At 37.3% G+C, this 15,897-nt stretch overlaps 1 protein-coding gene across 1 annotated transcript in view; it reads right to left on the bottom strand.

Annotated features, from left to right (window-relative positions):
- Erp44 (endoplasmic reticulum protein 44) overlaps nucleotides 1-15,897 on the bottom strand; it is an 89,838-nt gene that overhangs the window by 24,239 nt on the left and 49,702 nt on the right. The window contains exons 5-6 of the mRNA XM_052714964.1: nucleotides 6,046-6,230; nucleotides 4,719-4,834 (exon numbers count right to left, since the gene is read on the bottom strand). Coding sequence (XP_052570924.1) covers nucleotides 4,719-4,834; nucleotides 6,046-6,230 — 301 coding nt within the window. The remainder of the gene's footprint in view (nucleotides 1-4,718; nucleotides 4,835-6,045; nucleotides 6,231-15,897) is intronic.

Genomic DNA, 15,897 nt, shown 5'->3' with positions numbered 1-15,897 from the left:
CTTCTATATGACAAGGAAGCTGTACCCAGGAAATCACAACAATTTGGCTACATAAACAAGTCCTGGGCAACAATAATAACAGCTGACATTCCAACATGGATGGGGGAACTCTCACAAGCCCCACCCCTAGATGAAGAGCTAAGGCAATTCATGGCTGCTGGAAGAGGAAGAATCGGTCTTCTCTAGGGATGAGCCTACTTACTGACAGGTTACTTACCAATCCCAAGTGGTCAGCCCTAAACAAATATACACTAAATGGACTCAGCAGGATGAATGTGAGTGTGTGTATGTACACATATGTACACATGTATATGCATGAAACAATAGTTAAAGAAGAGGTCATAAATTTGAGAGGAAGTAGAGGGATAAGCGGAGTTGGAGGGAGAAGGAGGAGGGGTAGAAATGTAAATGCACTAGTCAAGTATGATATTGTAAAAATATTGAAATAAAATGATGAGTGCGTCAAAGAAGAAATCAAAATATCCCTGGAACTAACTGAAAATGAAGCACAATACAATAAAGTCTCTGGGACATATTAAGAACAGTTCTAAGAGGGAAGTTTACAGCACTAAGCACCTACATTAAAAAATCAGAGAGCACAAATAAATGACTTAATGATGCAACTCAAGAATTTGGAAAAACAAGAACAAACCAAATTTAAACCCAGTAGACAGCAAGGAATGATAAAATCAAAGAAACAGAAACAAACAAAAATACAAAGAGTCAATTACTCTAAGAGCTGGTTCTCTGAGGTGATCCACAAGGTCTACAGACTCCTGGCCCACTTAACAAAAAGAAAGCAAGAAATGACCCAGAAACAAACAGGGAACATTACAACAGACACCAAAGAAATACACAATATTATAAGAGAATGCTTTAAAAACTTCATTCCATTAAGATGGAAAATATGAAAGAAACAGATGAATTTCTTGATTCATCCAAAATATTAAAGTTAAATCAAGAAGAGACCAACAACCTAAACAGACCCACAACAAAGCAGTTAATTGAAATTGTAATTAAAAAATTTCCAGCTATAAAAGTCCAGGTCCAGATAGATTCAAAACAGTTATCTATCATACTTTCAAAGAACTACAACCAAGCTTTCCTAAAACTCTACAAAAAAAAGAAAGAAGTAAAAAAGAAAGAAAAAGAACTCCAAAACCTGTTCTTTGAAACCAGTATTAATCTAATACCCAAACCAGATAAGATACAACAAACGAAACAAAACTAGACGTTATCCCTGATGAACAGAGATGTAAAATCCTCAATAAATACTAGCAAACTGAATACAAACGCATATCAAAAAGCTTATCCACCATGATCAAGGTGGCTTTATCCTGTAAATACAGAGTTGTTTCAACATCTGTACGTCAGTAAGTATAATAAATCATATAAATGGACTTAAAGACAAAAATCACATGAGCATCTCAATAGATGCAGGCAAAAATTTTTTTGACAGAATATGTTTCTTTGATTTAAAGTCCTAGAAAGAGTAGGACTGGAGGAAATATAACTCAACATAATAAAAACTATATATGACAAACCTACAGCCAATATTATCCTAAATGAAGAAAAACTAAGCTTTACTCCAAAATTAGGAATAAGGCAGAGCTGTCCACTATCCCAACTACTCCTTTGCAATATAGTGCTGTAAACACTAGCTGGAGCAATTAGACAGGAAAAAGGAAATTAAAGGAGTCCAAGTGTCTGCTGGGAGATGGTATTTGCAGATGGTATAATATTATACATAAGAGATCCCAAATATTCCACCAAAAACCTTCTAGAAATAATCAACAATTTCAGAAAAGAGGCAGGGATCAAAATCTTTTCTTTCTTTTTCTTTCTTTCTTTCTTTCTTTCTTTCTTTCTTTCTATCAGTAGCTTTTCTACACACCAACAACAAACACTGAGAAAGAGCTCATGGGCACACTTCCAATTTACAGCAGCATCAAAGATAATAAAATATCTTAGAATAAACCCAACCAAGGAGGTAAAAGACCTCTACAATAAAAACTTCAAATCTCTGAAGAAAGAGATTGAGAAAGACATCCTGTTCATGAATTGGTAGAATTAATATTGCAAAAATGATCATTAATATTGTAAAAATATCCATCCTATCAAAATTCAGTATAGCCCCAATCAAAACACCCACAACATCCTTCACAGAAATAGAAAAAAAAAATCTTAAATTCATATGGAACCAGAAAAGACTTTGGATAGCTAAAACAATCTGCTATCCCAGATCTTAAGATCCATATCTTAAGAGCCATAAAAAGAATAAAAGAACAGTATGATACTGGCACAAAAAAGATATGAAATCAGCAGAACAAAATAGAAAGCCCAAACATCTACAACCATCTGATATTTGACAAAGAGGCACCGATATACATACACTGGAGAAAAGATGACATCTTCAACAAATGGTTTCTGGGAAAACTAGATGTCCACATTCAGAGGAATTAAATTTGACCCATATCTATAATCCTGCAGAGAAATTAGATCCAGATGTATTTAAAACCTGAAACACTAAAACTGCTAGAAGAAAGGCAGAAAGATATGGGTGAAGAAAATGACTTTCTAAGATTTATTTATTTGTTTATTTGTTTGTTTATTTATTTATTTATTTATTTATTTATTTATGTATTTATTTATTTATTTATTTATTTGATGTATGAGTTCTCTATCTGTATGCACAACTTTATGCCAGAAGAGGGCATCAGATCCCACTATTGATGGTTGTTTGCCACCATGTATGTGCTGGGAATTGAACCCAGGTCCTCTGGTAGAGCAGCCAGTGCTCTTAACTGCTGAACCATCTCTCCAGCCCAAGGAAAGGGCTTTCTGAACAGAACTCCATTAGTCAAGAATTTAAGACTAACAACTGATAACTGGAACCTTGTAAAGTGAAAAGGCTTCTGTATAGCTAAGAAACAACTGAGTGAAAAAGAAACCTACAGAATGAGAATCTTTGCCAATATGCATTTCAAAGAAAATTAATAACCGGCATATACAAAAACTTCAAAAAACACAAAGTCAAGGAAACAAAAGACCCAATTTAAAATGTGGAGTAGGTTTCTATAGAGAGTTCTCAATTGAAGGAATAAAAATAGCTAAGAAATACCTCAAAAAGTGTTCACCATCCTTAGCAATTAGGGCAATGTAAATTTAAACAACTCTGAGATTTCATCTCATCCCACTCAGAATGGCTAAGATCAACAACACAATTGACAATAAATGCTGGTATAGTTGTGGAAAAAGAGGAACCTTCATTCGCTGTTAGTGGGGATGCACATTAGTGCAGCCACTCTGGAAACTCTAAAAATCTAAAACTACTTCCAGACAGAAGAGCAGCAGGTTCAAAGGCTCTGAGGCAGAGACTAGCTCAGAGTATCTGGGGTGGGCTATGGGACCAGACAGCAGTGAAGCAAAAGCCCAGGCTGGAGGTGTTTCCTGCCCATGCTGTACAGTGATCTTCAGAAACACTGATAATGTTCACAGTGAAACATCAAAAAAAAACCTCACAAAAATATGAAAGCAAGGACCTGGAGCATAAGTCATCAAATGGAGGAGGTATAAGAGCAGCTACTGCACCAGACTAATATAACTGTTAAGAGCCCCAAATAAGACACTGTACAAAAGCCAAAGGTGGCTGAGATAACCTCAGAGAAGAGAGGGTCAAGGACAGAACTTCGAATCATTACATTCAGAGATAAAAAAGAACAAAAGGAAAAAAAGGAACTGTAAGGGGCAAACCAGAGGGACTCAATGTCAAGTGTTGACAAGAGAAAAAAGAGGGGAGGTGATGTCTCAGCCTTCAGGGAATTTGAGATTAAACTGAAGAAAATCTGCTGGGTTAGCCAATCAAGGAGTCATATTGTGACTTTTCGGAGACAAGCTTTGTTAGAAGGATGGAAGTGTAAGCCAGCTTCCAAAGAGCTAAGAGTTTTTATTTGGAAGACTTTGAGAAAGTCAAGGTAACCAAGCATAAACTAGCCTCTAAAAAAGCAGAAAGAAAAGAAAGAGATGGCATTACAGCTCAAGAGATGGAAGTGGCGAGTCGGCAAAGAGAGGAGTGGGATTTCGAAAAGAGAAGAAATCAGTTTCTGTAAGGGGTCAGGGTAAACCATGAGAAAGCAGGGAGAACTGATGGATCCAAGTCCCAGGGAGAGCTACAAGGACAGTTTCCAAGAATGAAGAGGTCAGTCTTAGAAGGGCGAACAGTAGGGCTAGGGCTCCAGATCAGGTAGAGCACATGCTTAGCATGTAGAAGCCCTGGTTCTGATCCCCAGCAGAGGGAAGGGTGTGTGGGGTTGGTGCTATTTTCAGACAAGAAAGAAATAAAGGAAGGTGGTAAAGATATGGGGATAAAAGAAGATGACAAAACCTACGCTTCTTAACTAGAAGAGAACATTCTCATCCAGTTGCGCAGTCATGGGTTAGCAGTTTATCTGGCATAAGGGTCAGTGAATTGAAATCAGGGCATGAAAGAGCTTACTGTTAACTAGGCCACTCCTATGTTTTTACCTACATTCTGAAACATAATATGACAAACACTTTGAGGCCCTTAGAGGATAGGCCATATGTATAACTGATTGGTGTTTTTAAAAGGATTGAGGTCATCTTTGGAGAGGACATCTTTAGAACATGACCAAATACAACAAGAACTGAATGGGATAGCCAAGCTCACCCCCTAGCAGGCTGCTGGTTAATATACTTACCCAAAAGCAGAAAGGAAGGCACAGTCATCATGCAAAATACTTGCTACTCTTTCAAAAACTCTGTAATTGTCTGAATCCTTCTGCTCAAAGTATCCAATGATATTTCTCTTACTGCGCTGTAAAATAAAGTATCTAATTATTTTGCGACATATATAGTTCTAAGAGCATGCTACTTCATTTACTCTTTATTCTGGAACTCAGCTCTGGTTGTGGTTCAGTTATCTGCAACTGAAGAATAACTATGAATCCAGTGATAGCATTTAATGCCTAGTCCAAAACTATCAACAATTATGCTGGGTTGAAAACAGTATTGCTACAATAAAATGTAACTATCAATTCATTAAAACTGTATTAATTCAGACTCCTCCATGGGTCCCTCACATGTCTCCACATGGTACTGCCTATGCTTACTGCATAAGACCCTGTCCACTCTCTAAAAAGGTCAGTTCTCAGGGCTGTGCTTGCAGCCAAAATATTAAGGTATGGCAGATTGTTTTGTTCAAGACAAAAAAGGAGAATTTGCTGTTTGCTCTGAAATGGCAAGCTCCCCAAGCCTAGCCATCCCTTCCTGTACCACAACCCACTGCCTGTATAACCATTCATCATGGTCCTTTGCATGTTCTCACAGGACACAGGGGCTAGGAGACAGAAGTAACAAGAAAGGCTCATAGGCTCACAAGGCCTGCTATGATGTAAGCAATAACATCCTTCATCTCTGGCTCAGGACTCATGTTCCTCTGACAACAACCGCGAAATGGTAACTGGCTAATTTATTAACATGTCACCTGATAGCAAGTGGAATAAAGACTAAACACTATAGTTTTTGCTTTTGGTGTTTCGTGCGTGCGTGCGTGCGTGTGTGTGTGTGTGTGTGCGCGCGTGTGTGTGTGTGTGTGTGTGTGTGTTTAATTACTTAACTTACAAAGAAACAAGTTTGCTAAGTTTATCAAGAGGGGCTATTTTAAAAGGCACTAAATCATAATAGAATTGAATAGAAACTAAAGCAGATACTCTGCAGGTGTCAACCACAGCAAATAGGCAAACTTTGGTGTGCATGCTTGATTTACTTCTGTTTATAGTTCAGGCTTCTCTTTGTACTACATTAACTCAATTAGTGCAGCTTTACTATATGTTATACATTCATCTGGAAGTTCAGCAATCATTAGCATTTCCCTTGAGAATTAATCCCAAATTCTTTCCAGTATACATATTGTCAAATACACTGCAGTAAACTGTAAGAGAACATGCAGAGTCTGCATTCATATTGTGGCTTGTTTGTGTTAATTACACAGGCAATGCACATTTCATCCACCATAAGTTAACTTACATCAAGAGTGGTGACTTCATCTATACTTTGAATCTCGTGAACTGGGTTACTTTTCTGTTGCCTGATGTAGTCTGCGAGCGCTTTCACTGATCGTTGGCCCCTGTATTCTCTCTTCATCATCATTCCATTGCGAAATAATTTGAGGGTTGGGTATTTGCTTATCCTGTACCTCTGGGCTATATCAGCTAAAAGAATGCATGAAAAGAAGTTAGCTATCACTCAGTCAGGGTGAGCAGATTAGTCCAAAAGTCAGAAACATTACAATTATTTAGTGATATCTTTCCTAGTGAAAGAGAAAAGAAAATACTCAGTCATGACTTTATACTGGTTATCAGAACCAGGCTCTGGACTCACTGCCTGGGCTTAAATTCTGACGCTACTGTTTACTTACTGTTTGTGTGAACCTTAAAAGTGCATAAGCTGTGATGCCCTCACTTTTCATGCTACAATAAGGATAATTTCTATTACAATAAGGTTGTTATATGAATCAAACTAGACAATGCAAAAACGTAGCATAGTAAGTATGACAGATGGACATCTGAATAAAAAGACAGCAACAATAATTATGCCTTCACAGCATATAAGCTAGGAGGAGGGCAATAAGCAGGAAGTAAATTACATTATGCATCCCAAGGCCTTTGGAGTGCTCAGGAAGAGGCAGCAGTACTTACAATATTTGCTAAGTTAAGGCTGCATTGTTTTCTCTCTAGGACAAGCATTTAGAGAATACTAAAGAAATATGAGAGATTAAAGTTGGAGCATGAGTTCTCAAAAGAGACGATGGATAAAAGCCAATATGTAATTTAGATCACATAATACTCGGGTAAAATCCATGGAGGATTTATAAGGAGGAAATCACAATTCATTACCAAAGCTCTTTAAATCTGAATTATTAACACAAGGTATACGTATTTAACAAAGCCAATAACTGCCTGGTTTAGGAGCTGATCACTTCAAAGCAGAACCAGAAAGTCCATGAGCTACAAGCTCTTCTTGGACGGCAAACACAATGAGAGGGTGTGTTTCTGGGCCCTATGAGCAAGGAACGGATGCAATTACACTGGAGTGAGAGTGGTCCACAACAAGTACAAGCTCTAAAGATGCAGAGGCACCTTTAATAACATAAAGAGCACAAAGTGTGGCTTAGTCACAAGAAAATGACCTTCTTGTCAAAAACACATTCTTTTCCAGCACACTACACATAACATGTGACAAATGAACATGATATATAAATACAATGGAGTTTTTAATTAAAATGCTTTTCAAACTGTATCAAACAGTTCCTCTGACCGACGAAGCAATGTTGTTGTCTAGAGAATTGAAAATATCTTTTTTAAAGTTATAATTTTCCCAAGTATCTCCCAGAGACTGGTTTAATTAAGGATGGGCACTCATAATACGAAGTACCAGGCTATTACATAAAGGAATGAAACCTCTGTATATTTCTAAAGTGAAATACTCAGCATACACTATAAAGTGAAAAAACAGCCAGATGTGAAAGCCTAAGAAATGTGGGGGAGAAATATAAATGCATATATATATATATATATATATATATATATATATATATGTACAAACACATACATATGTATGTTCCAGCTTAAACATTTGTCCCTATTCTACCTCCAAAGGAGGAAAAAAGAAAAGAGATCACCAGTGAGAGAAACTGAGAGACCCTTTGGAAGAAATTTAGATTTCATTCTCCCCCCCCCCCCCACCCCCGACAGGGTTTCTCTGTGTTGTTTTGGTGCCTGTCCTGGAATGTGCTCTGTAGACCAGGCTGGCCTCAAACTCACAGAGATCGGCCTGGCTCTGGCTCCTGAGTGCTGGGATTAAAGGCGTGCGCCACCACTGCCTAGCTAGATTTCATTCTTACACTTTGGTTTTACAATTCTGACGTTGAAACCATGCAAATATTTAACATGAATATAAAATGTTTAAAACATTAATACCAGTATTGTTGCTTTGAAATTTAACAGATTTTTGGTAGATAAAGTATTTGATATCAGTAAGGTCACTAAGAATCAAAAGTTTCAGCCTAAGGGAGTAAAATATAAAACTGATAAATACGTCATTCTATTTGCCTGGGCAAGCATTTTTTTGGATAAGACTTTAGAAGTATACGCAAGAAGAGCAAAGCTAGACAAATGGGATTATCTCAAACTAAAAAGCTTCTATATAGCAAAGGAAATAGTCTTTAGAATACAGAGACAATCTATTGACTGGAAAATATCTGTAAAGTAACAATGAACAGTCAACACTCAAAGCTTTACACAGAATTCAAACAAGTATACTGCAAAAGTACAAAAAACTCAATTTAAAAATGGGTAAAAGTTATTTGAAGGTACATGGGAAAAAAAGTCAACATCACTACCATCAGAGAAATGTAACTCAAACCCACAAGGAGAGGCTGAGAAACAGCATAGTGGCAGAGAACCTGTCTAGTCTAGCATGGCCCCAGCAACACACACAGGAAAGGACACAAACATCACCCACTCCAATTAGACTGACTCTTAATAAAAAGACAAAAGACAGTAAGTGTTGGTGAGGAGGTGGAAAGGGGGAACTTGTGCATTACTTTTGGTGAGAATGTAAGAGCTGGAAGAATCATTATGGACAACAGTGTAAAGTTCCTCAGAAAACTCAAGAGAGAACATGACATGAAGAACCTGCCAGTTCTGCTGCTGGTTATATATTCAAAGGTACAGTCAGAATGTTGTCAAGAGATCACACTCCTATCTTGCAAAAGCACTGGTCACAACATTCAAGACTGAACCACCTAAATGCCTATGCCAGTCACTGATGAATGAAGACAGAGAGAGAGAGAGAGAGAGAGAGAGAGAGAGAGAGAGAGAGAGAGAGAGAGAGAGAAACAGAGTGCTATGCAACTATAAAAATAATGACATCTTGTCATTGGTTACAACATGAATAAACCTAGAAGGTTTAAGTGGCATGAACCAAGCACAAAACAGCATGATCTCAACCATATGTGGAATCTTAAAAAAAAAAAAAAAAAGAGGCTGCTTTTAGGAGTGTAATGACGACTGCTGGAGACCAGGGTAACTAAGAGGTCAGGGAGAAACTACAAATGCTTGTCAGAGAATACATAACCACACTTACAAGGAATAAATCCAAAGATTCTTGTACATCAAGGTAACAATAGTTAATGATGACATGCTAAAATCTGCAAATAGGGTGTGTGTGCTACGTGCTTTTACCATAAAAATTACAAGAGAAGCTATACATTTGTAGGTGACCTTTAACTATTCGGGTGTATATACTTCAAAACAAGTTATATACAAGAAAAATATTGCTATTTATTAATTCTTAAGAATAAATAAAACCTCTTAAAGGCAGAGGAAGCAGGAGATGGACATGCCATACTGAGATAAGGTACCTAGCCTCGTGGTAGAACATAGATAAAAATATGGATTAATTTAAGTTGTAAGAGCTAGTTAGTAACATGTCTAAGCTATCGACAGAGCATTTATAATTAATAATAAGTCTCTGTGTTGTTATTTGGGAGTGCTGCTGGGTATGTTTTTACTTCTACAGAAAATGAGAGACTGTAGATTCATTCCAAGTTGATATGGATTAGGTTTGATTGAAAAAGACCCCCTGAAAATCCTGGCTATAGATATAAAGAAATAAACCTAGAAAAACTACAAAACATGTGATGTATATTTTACCTGCTCAAACATAAAACAAAAAAATTATCCTTGCCTAACTTGTCTACAACACATAGTCTATACTTTATTAATGCAGATATGTATGTTACCTTTAAAAGTTTATATATTTTCAGAGCAAGGGGACCAAACACTAATGAAAACAAATGTCTCAGGTGATCCAGCATCTCAGAATGCCTTGGTTACAGCTTCCTCAAATTCTGTATCCAGAACAGCTTCAAGACTGCTGGCTGAGATGGTCCAGCCTCATAGGCTACTCCAGCCTATAATTAACCATTACCCTAAATTTTCTCAAGGTTCCCCCAAAGATGCCAGAACCTTCAAACAGTAAGACATAGTTTAGAGAAAACAACACCCACATTCCCAAAAGATTGATTGTGGATGTTTGTCATCACTTAAAGGAGTTAGTTATAAGTTGTTATTGGTCATAGTCAGGAAAAAAAGCTAAACAAAGGAGTTAAATTCAAAGATCTCTTTCTAAAGGAGAAATGATGAGATAAAAGGGTAGATTATTGAATCTACCTTAATCCAAAACACAACTATTAATCTCAAAATATTTTACATTGGTATGGATTTTTGTTTATTGATATAAATTTAAAGTTATTTTTGCTATACTATATGTATTTTCTACTCTTTATTGGGGTGTTGTTTATGCAGTTCATTTAGAAATGTAATGTATAATTAAGAAATACAGGCTAATAGCCATCTATAATAATCAAACTTGTAGTCATATTAGGTATGTTTTCAAAGTTAAACAGATATATTTAGATAGATAGATAATCTTCAAACACTTCAAAGACCTACAGAATATGGCATTAACATGTTTAATAACCTAAGGCTTTTTATGACAGTCATATACATCTGCTCCTGAAAGCACCACTTTACTTCAAAAGAAGATGGTGGGCATTGAAGAATCTCCGTATGGAGTTTGCTTTCTTTATGGCAAAAGGTAGCCATTTGGGAAAAACAAACAAACAACAACAACAACAAAAAAAAAAACTGCCCTTGCCTCAATTGCTGGCAGTATGCTGTCAAAATTAGACCAGCAGGAAGCAAAAGAAAGCAATGCCAAGTTTTTCCAAGACGACATAGGACAGTCCTTCAAAATTCCCTGCTTCTCAAAAATGTCTTTGAGATATACTAGGCCTGTAGGCCAAAGTTGGATGCCCTAACGTTGCAGAACTCTGGGTGACTGTTCACGCAGCCAGATGTCCCTGTCATTAGGTAACATTACACCTTTCTGGGGTCTCTGATAGAGTTAAAGACTAATAATTAGACTTAAAGTTTTCCTGAGTTATGATAAAAAGTAAATTAAGTATAAATTGTTTAGATTCACAAAGATAATAGAATACTGTCTCCAAATTTGCCAAATACAAATGGACTGGATAGTGTAACTGCAATTCTTACTTGATAATTACTTTTGTTGTATATAATTTTGCCATGTTAAAGCTAAAACCTTCCTTTTTAATTAGATAAAAAGGGAAAAAATGCTGTAGAATAATCCTTTTTGTACACTGCAAAGATGTGTTGCTCTCATTGTTAATAAAGAGCTGAGGGACAACAGCTAGGCAGGATTTTCAGGGAGAGAGGATGCTGGGAGGAGGATGGGCAGGGAGTCATGGGAGTCTTTCAAGTAGCAAGGAGATGCAGAGGAAGCAGATGAACATGCCATACTGAGATAAGGTGCTGAGCCACATGGTAGAACATAGATACAAATATGAGTTAACTGAAGTTGTAAGAGTTAGTTAGTAACAAGCGTAAGCTATTGTCTGAGCATTTATAATTAATAAGAAGTCTCTGTGTGGTTATTTGGGAGTGGGCTGGTGGGACAGAGCTGACTGGCAGTCCCAACAAAAAACTCTGCCTACAAAAGGATCTCAAACTGCCTTCAAATTTGCTATGTAGCCCAGATTAGCCTTGAATTTATGATCTGCCTGCTTGTATGCCCCATTATACCTGGCAAGGCCATGAGTTTTTAATGACAAACTAAAAGAAAGGTACTTGTAACATACACAAGAAACAAATGATAATACTTATGAAAGAATGCACTTTTAAAAGGACCATCAAAAATAATGAATTAGCTGGGTGGTGGTGGCACATGCCTTTAGTCCCAGCACTTGGGAGGCAAAGACAGGCTGATATCTGTGAGTTTGATGCTAGTCTGGTCTACTGAGTGTTCCAGGACAGCCAAGGCTACACAGAGAAACCTTGCCTCAACAAACCAAAAATAAATAAATAAATACCTTTTTTTCAAAAGTGAACTAAAGATATTGTTCAATTTACAAAACAGAGATGATCAATAATAAAAAAAAAGCATGCTCAGTTGTAATCAGGAAGTTATTGATTAAACTATCAAATGAAATTTTGTCTACCATATTGGTAAAAAAAAAACAACCCAAAACCTCGAAATTTAAACTCAAAGTATCAAGCCCTGCACATATCCTATTATGTACAACTTAAGCATATATAGTGTTAATAAGGTTAAATTAGGTGAGCGTCTAAGCTTCCAGCAAGGTGTCAACATTTCTTTTCTTTATTTCCCCACAAAGGATTTGGCAAAAAGGACATGTGAACGCATAAAATGAAATGACTAATCTAATAGAAAGCATTTATTTTTTCATTTGCAATCTAAGGATCAGTTTGAAAATGGTCAGTAAAAGACACTACTAGAGACAATACGTTTTCAACTTTTTAAAAAATAGTGTTTTAATTAATTCTTTGAGAATTTCATACAATGTATTTTAATCATTTTCATCCCCCTCCCCTAGCTCCTCCTAGATTCTCCCTATATCCTACTACAACCAAACTTCATGTGCATGCATGGTCTCTCTTGATTTCTCCTTTTAACTTTCTAAAACTGATAAAACAATGAATGGAATGAAAACCTAATATACTAAAAAAAAAAATAATAATCTGTACACAGCAGACTATAGGAAGAGAGAGAGATTCCTGAGGGTCTGAAGTCATAGTAACAGAATTTGAATGCTAGCTAGCCTGTTTGTGGCAACTGGCCAGAGAGCTATGGAGCTGGACTCTCAAAACCTTCACCTAGCAGTAACAGACCATTGTAAGAAGTACTGCAGTACTGGCACAGGCAGCAAGAGACTTTTTCTAGACTCAGTCATTATAACTGTTGGGCTGCCTTAAAAATACAGTTATGAAGAGAAAAACTAGTATCTGGAGACTATCAGAAGACTGGTCAATGAATTCATTCTCGAACAACATGCCAGCAGGTATGCTGCACAATGAGGTAACTTTTAATTATTAAGAAGCAAAACCTTTAAAATTACATTGATCAGTAATTTCAAGCATAAAGGTGACTTTTTATATGCTTTGGCCAAAAGTGATTTTAAGATAATTACAGCATGACATTTTGACAATGTAACAAAGAATGACTTAAGGGGTATAATAAATGGTTTTTAAAAATTAACTGGATAGATCAAATGTTAAAATGGGTGTCAGAGGAATTAGAAATTTCAAGAGGTTAACAACTTCCTGATTGGAAAATTAGCATGTACTTTGCTTCAGTGGTCACTAACTTTTCCTTGATGGACCCTTCCTCCCTCCCTCACAAACACCCAATAGGGTTCCAAATGGGGAAACTGTGTCATGCCCTTGCCTTATCCATGGCCCACTATTATTATCCACAGAATCAGTCCAAGGAGGCAGATGGTTTCAACAGGAAATTATCACTGTTCAAAATCCAGGAGAAGGACTACTGCTGTTTCCATACCTCTTCCTCTTCTTAAACCATGGTTCCCTAAAACAAACATTCTCCCCCAAGACACACCATCAAAATAAAACCCTAAACAGAAAAATTCAAAATGACCTTGAATCTTGCAGCTTACCTAGAACTTGGGCTCCCCAGGTAATGCAGAAAGCCAGCAAAACTGAAACTACAGCTAGTCACTCCTCTATAGTGCTAAGAACCAATAACAGCGGAGGGTGAATGTACGTGACTGTTTTCTTTATAGTTGCTTACTTTCCAACTAATTTTACCCTGACCAACAAAATTCTGTCCTATTCACATGAGTCATTGATGGTTTTGCATTCTTTATGCAAGATTTATGTACAGCTCTAATAAAAGCTTCTTAATTTCAAGTAAGCAAGATTCAAGTAGCATTGGAAGACAGATAAGAGTAACTCAGGTATATGGTAGCATACTGTCTAATTCATGGACAAAGAACTTTCCAAGAAATGCTAATGGGAGGTTGGATGGTTCTGCACTGACCAACAAACGTGAGCGTCCATTCTTAATGCCATACAGACTCTAGCCACTGGAGGTCAGCAGAGAACCTCGTCCCACCAGGGGCAGACTGGACCTTCCAGATTCAAGGCAGCATTTACACCAGAAGGATGAATTCTATTCCCACACTCTCAAATGAGGAGACTCTAGGTGACATGTGATCATATTCCACAGTGGAGGCAAGGGTATGTTTGACATGTGCATACGTGTACACATATGCATGTATAAAGTGTGCGTGAATGACAAAAACTTTTGGAAAATAAACTAAAGAGAATCCCTTGCAATCCAGCCACCACTCTTAACCATTTCTAGCCTCTATAGAAAAAACACTATTGATATTTTAGATTCTATCTTGCTGACTTTGAATAAAACCCATTTAACTAGCAGTGACATATTTCAATTGAGAACGAAGTGAATTCTCAGGCTGGTCAAACAGGAAAGTGTTGACATAAAACTTATGTCCGTCCATTGGGTTTGAGCACCTTGCAGGATAAAGGGCTGAGTAAAACTTCCTTAATACTGGCAATACTCTCAATGTGTGGAGTTAGTCACTGTGTGGAAACATGTAAAAGCCCAATCAGTTGACAAACAAGGCACAAGAGATTGTGAATGAATTTTCCTTTCTGTAACACACACACTAATTTCTGCATGTGAAGATAAAATTGTTCCTTATAATCAATGATGAGCTGGATTTGGAGAAATACAGAAGAAAATACTTCCATGTACCATTGGGAGAACTGAAATAATCTATTTAAAGGAATAAATAGTGTTCTGTTAGATGCCGGCTACTGGTAGGCATCAATCATTTTCTCATCTATTCAGTAACTACAAGTGAACAACTATACCTGCTAGGTTTCAGTGCTGGGAAAGACCACTACAGAGATAAGGTCCATATTCTTACAGGACTCACATTTTATTTCATTTACTTGATTGAGACAATGTCTCGCTATTTCCTAGGCTGGCCTGGAATTCCTGATCCAGACCAAACTGGCCTTGAACCACAGAGATTCACCGGCCTTCGCCTCCCAAATGCTGAGGTTCAATGTAAACACCACACCCAGCCTTGTATTTTATTACTGTCATTGCTCTAACTACTTCCATTACAACTTCTGTTTCCATGGGCCAAACTCTTAGAAGAGCCTTAACATCCCTAACATATAGCATCCACACCAGAAACATGTTGCAGTTTGCCCCTCAGTGCAATATAAGAAGCTAAGACTCCTGCCACCCTGTCTAAGGGATAAACAATAGCATATATCCCAATCAAGTCTTCCAGACTGAGAAGGAAGAGGGTAACTGTCAGAATGATGGCAAAAAAATGACCTGACATCCCGCTCTTAGGCAGGACTAGTAAGGATACCTGTTCTTCTGTCAGCTCTGGAAAAAAACAGCTGGGACTAAGCACAATTTCTGTCTCTTTTTTAGCAGCCATGTCTTGTTGTTGGTTTACTCTTTTTTTTGGGGGGGGCAGCTCCCAAGTAATTCACACACAGAGGCTTATTCTTACTTATGAATCCCTGGCCTTAGCTTGGCTTAGTTTCTTGCCAGCTTTCCTTAAAGTAACTTATCCTGTCTACCTTTTGCCTCTGGGCTTTTCCTGTTCTCTTATTTCTGTATTTCTTATTTCTTACTCCATTGCTGGTTGTGTAGCTGGGTGGCTGGCCCCTGATGTCCTCCTCCTTCTCTGGCTCCTTCCTTCTCCCAGTTTTCTCCTTCTATATATACTCTCTGCCTGCCAGCTCCGCCCATCCTTTCTCCTGCCTTGCTACTGGCCAGTTCTTTATTAAACCATCAGGTGTTTTACACAGGCACAGTAACATAGCTTCACAGAGTTAAACAAATTCAATATAAACAAAAGCAATACACCTTAAAATATTCTACTACATTTCCCCCTTTTGTCTAAATAAAAATAAAGGTTTT

The sequence above is a fragment of the Peromyscus californicus genome, unplaced genomic scaffold, assembly GCF_007827085.1.
Source record: "Peromyscus californicus insignis strain IS unplaced genomic scaffold, ASM782708v3 Scaffold_5__1_contigs__length_169319896, whole genome shotgun sequence".
NCBI lineage: Eukaryota > Metazoa > Chordata > Mammalia > Rodentia > Cricetidae > Peromyscus > Peromyscus californicus.
The sequence above is the reverse complement of the archived record's forward strand: the minus strand, read 5'-3'. Positions and strand labels throughout refer to the sequence as shown.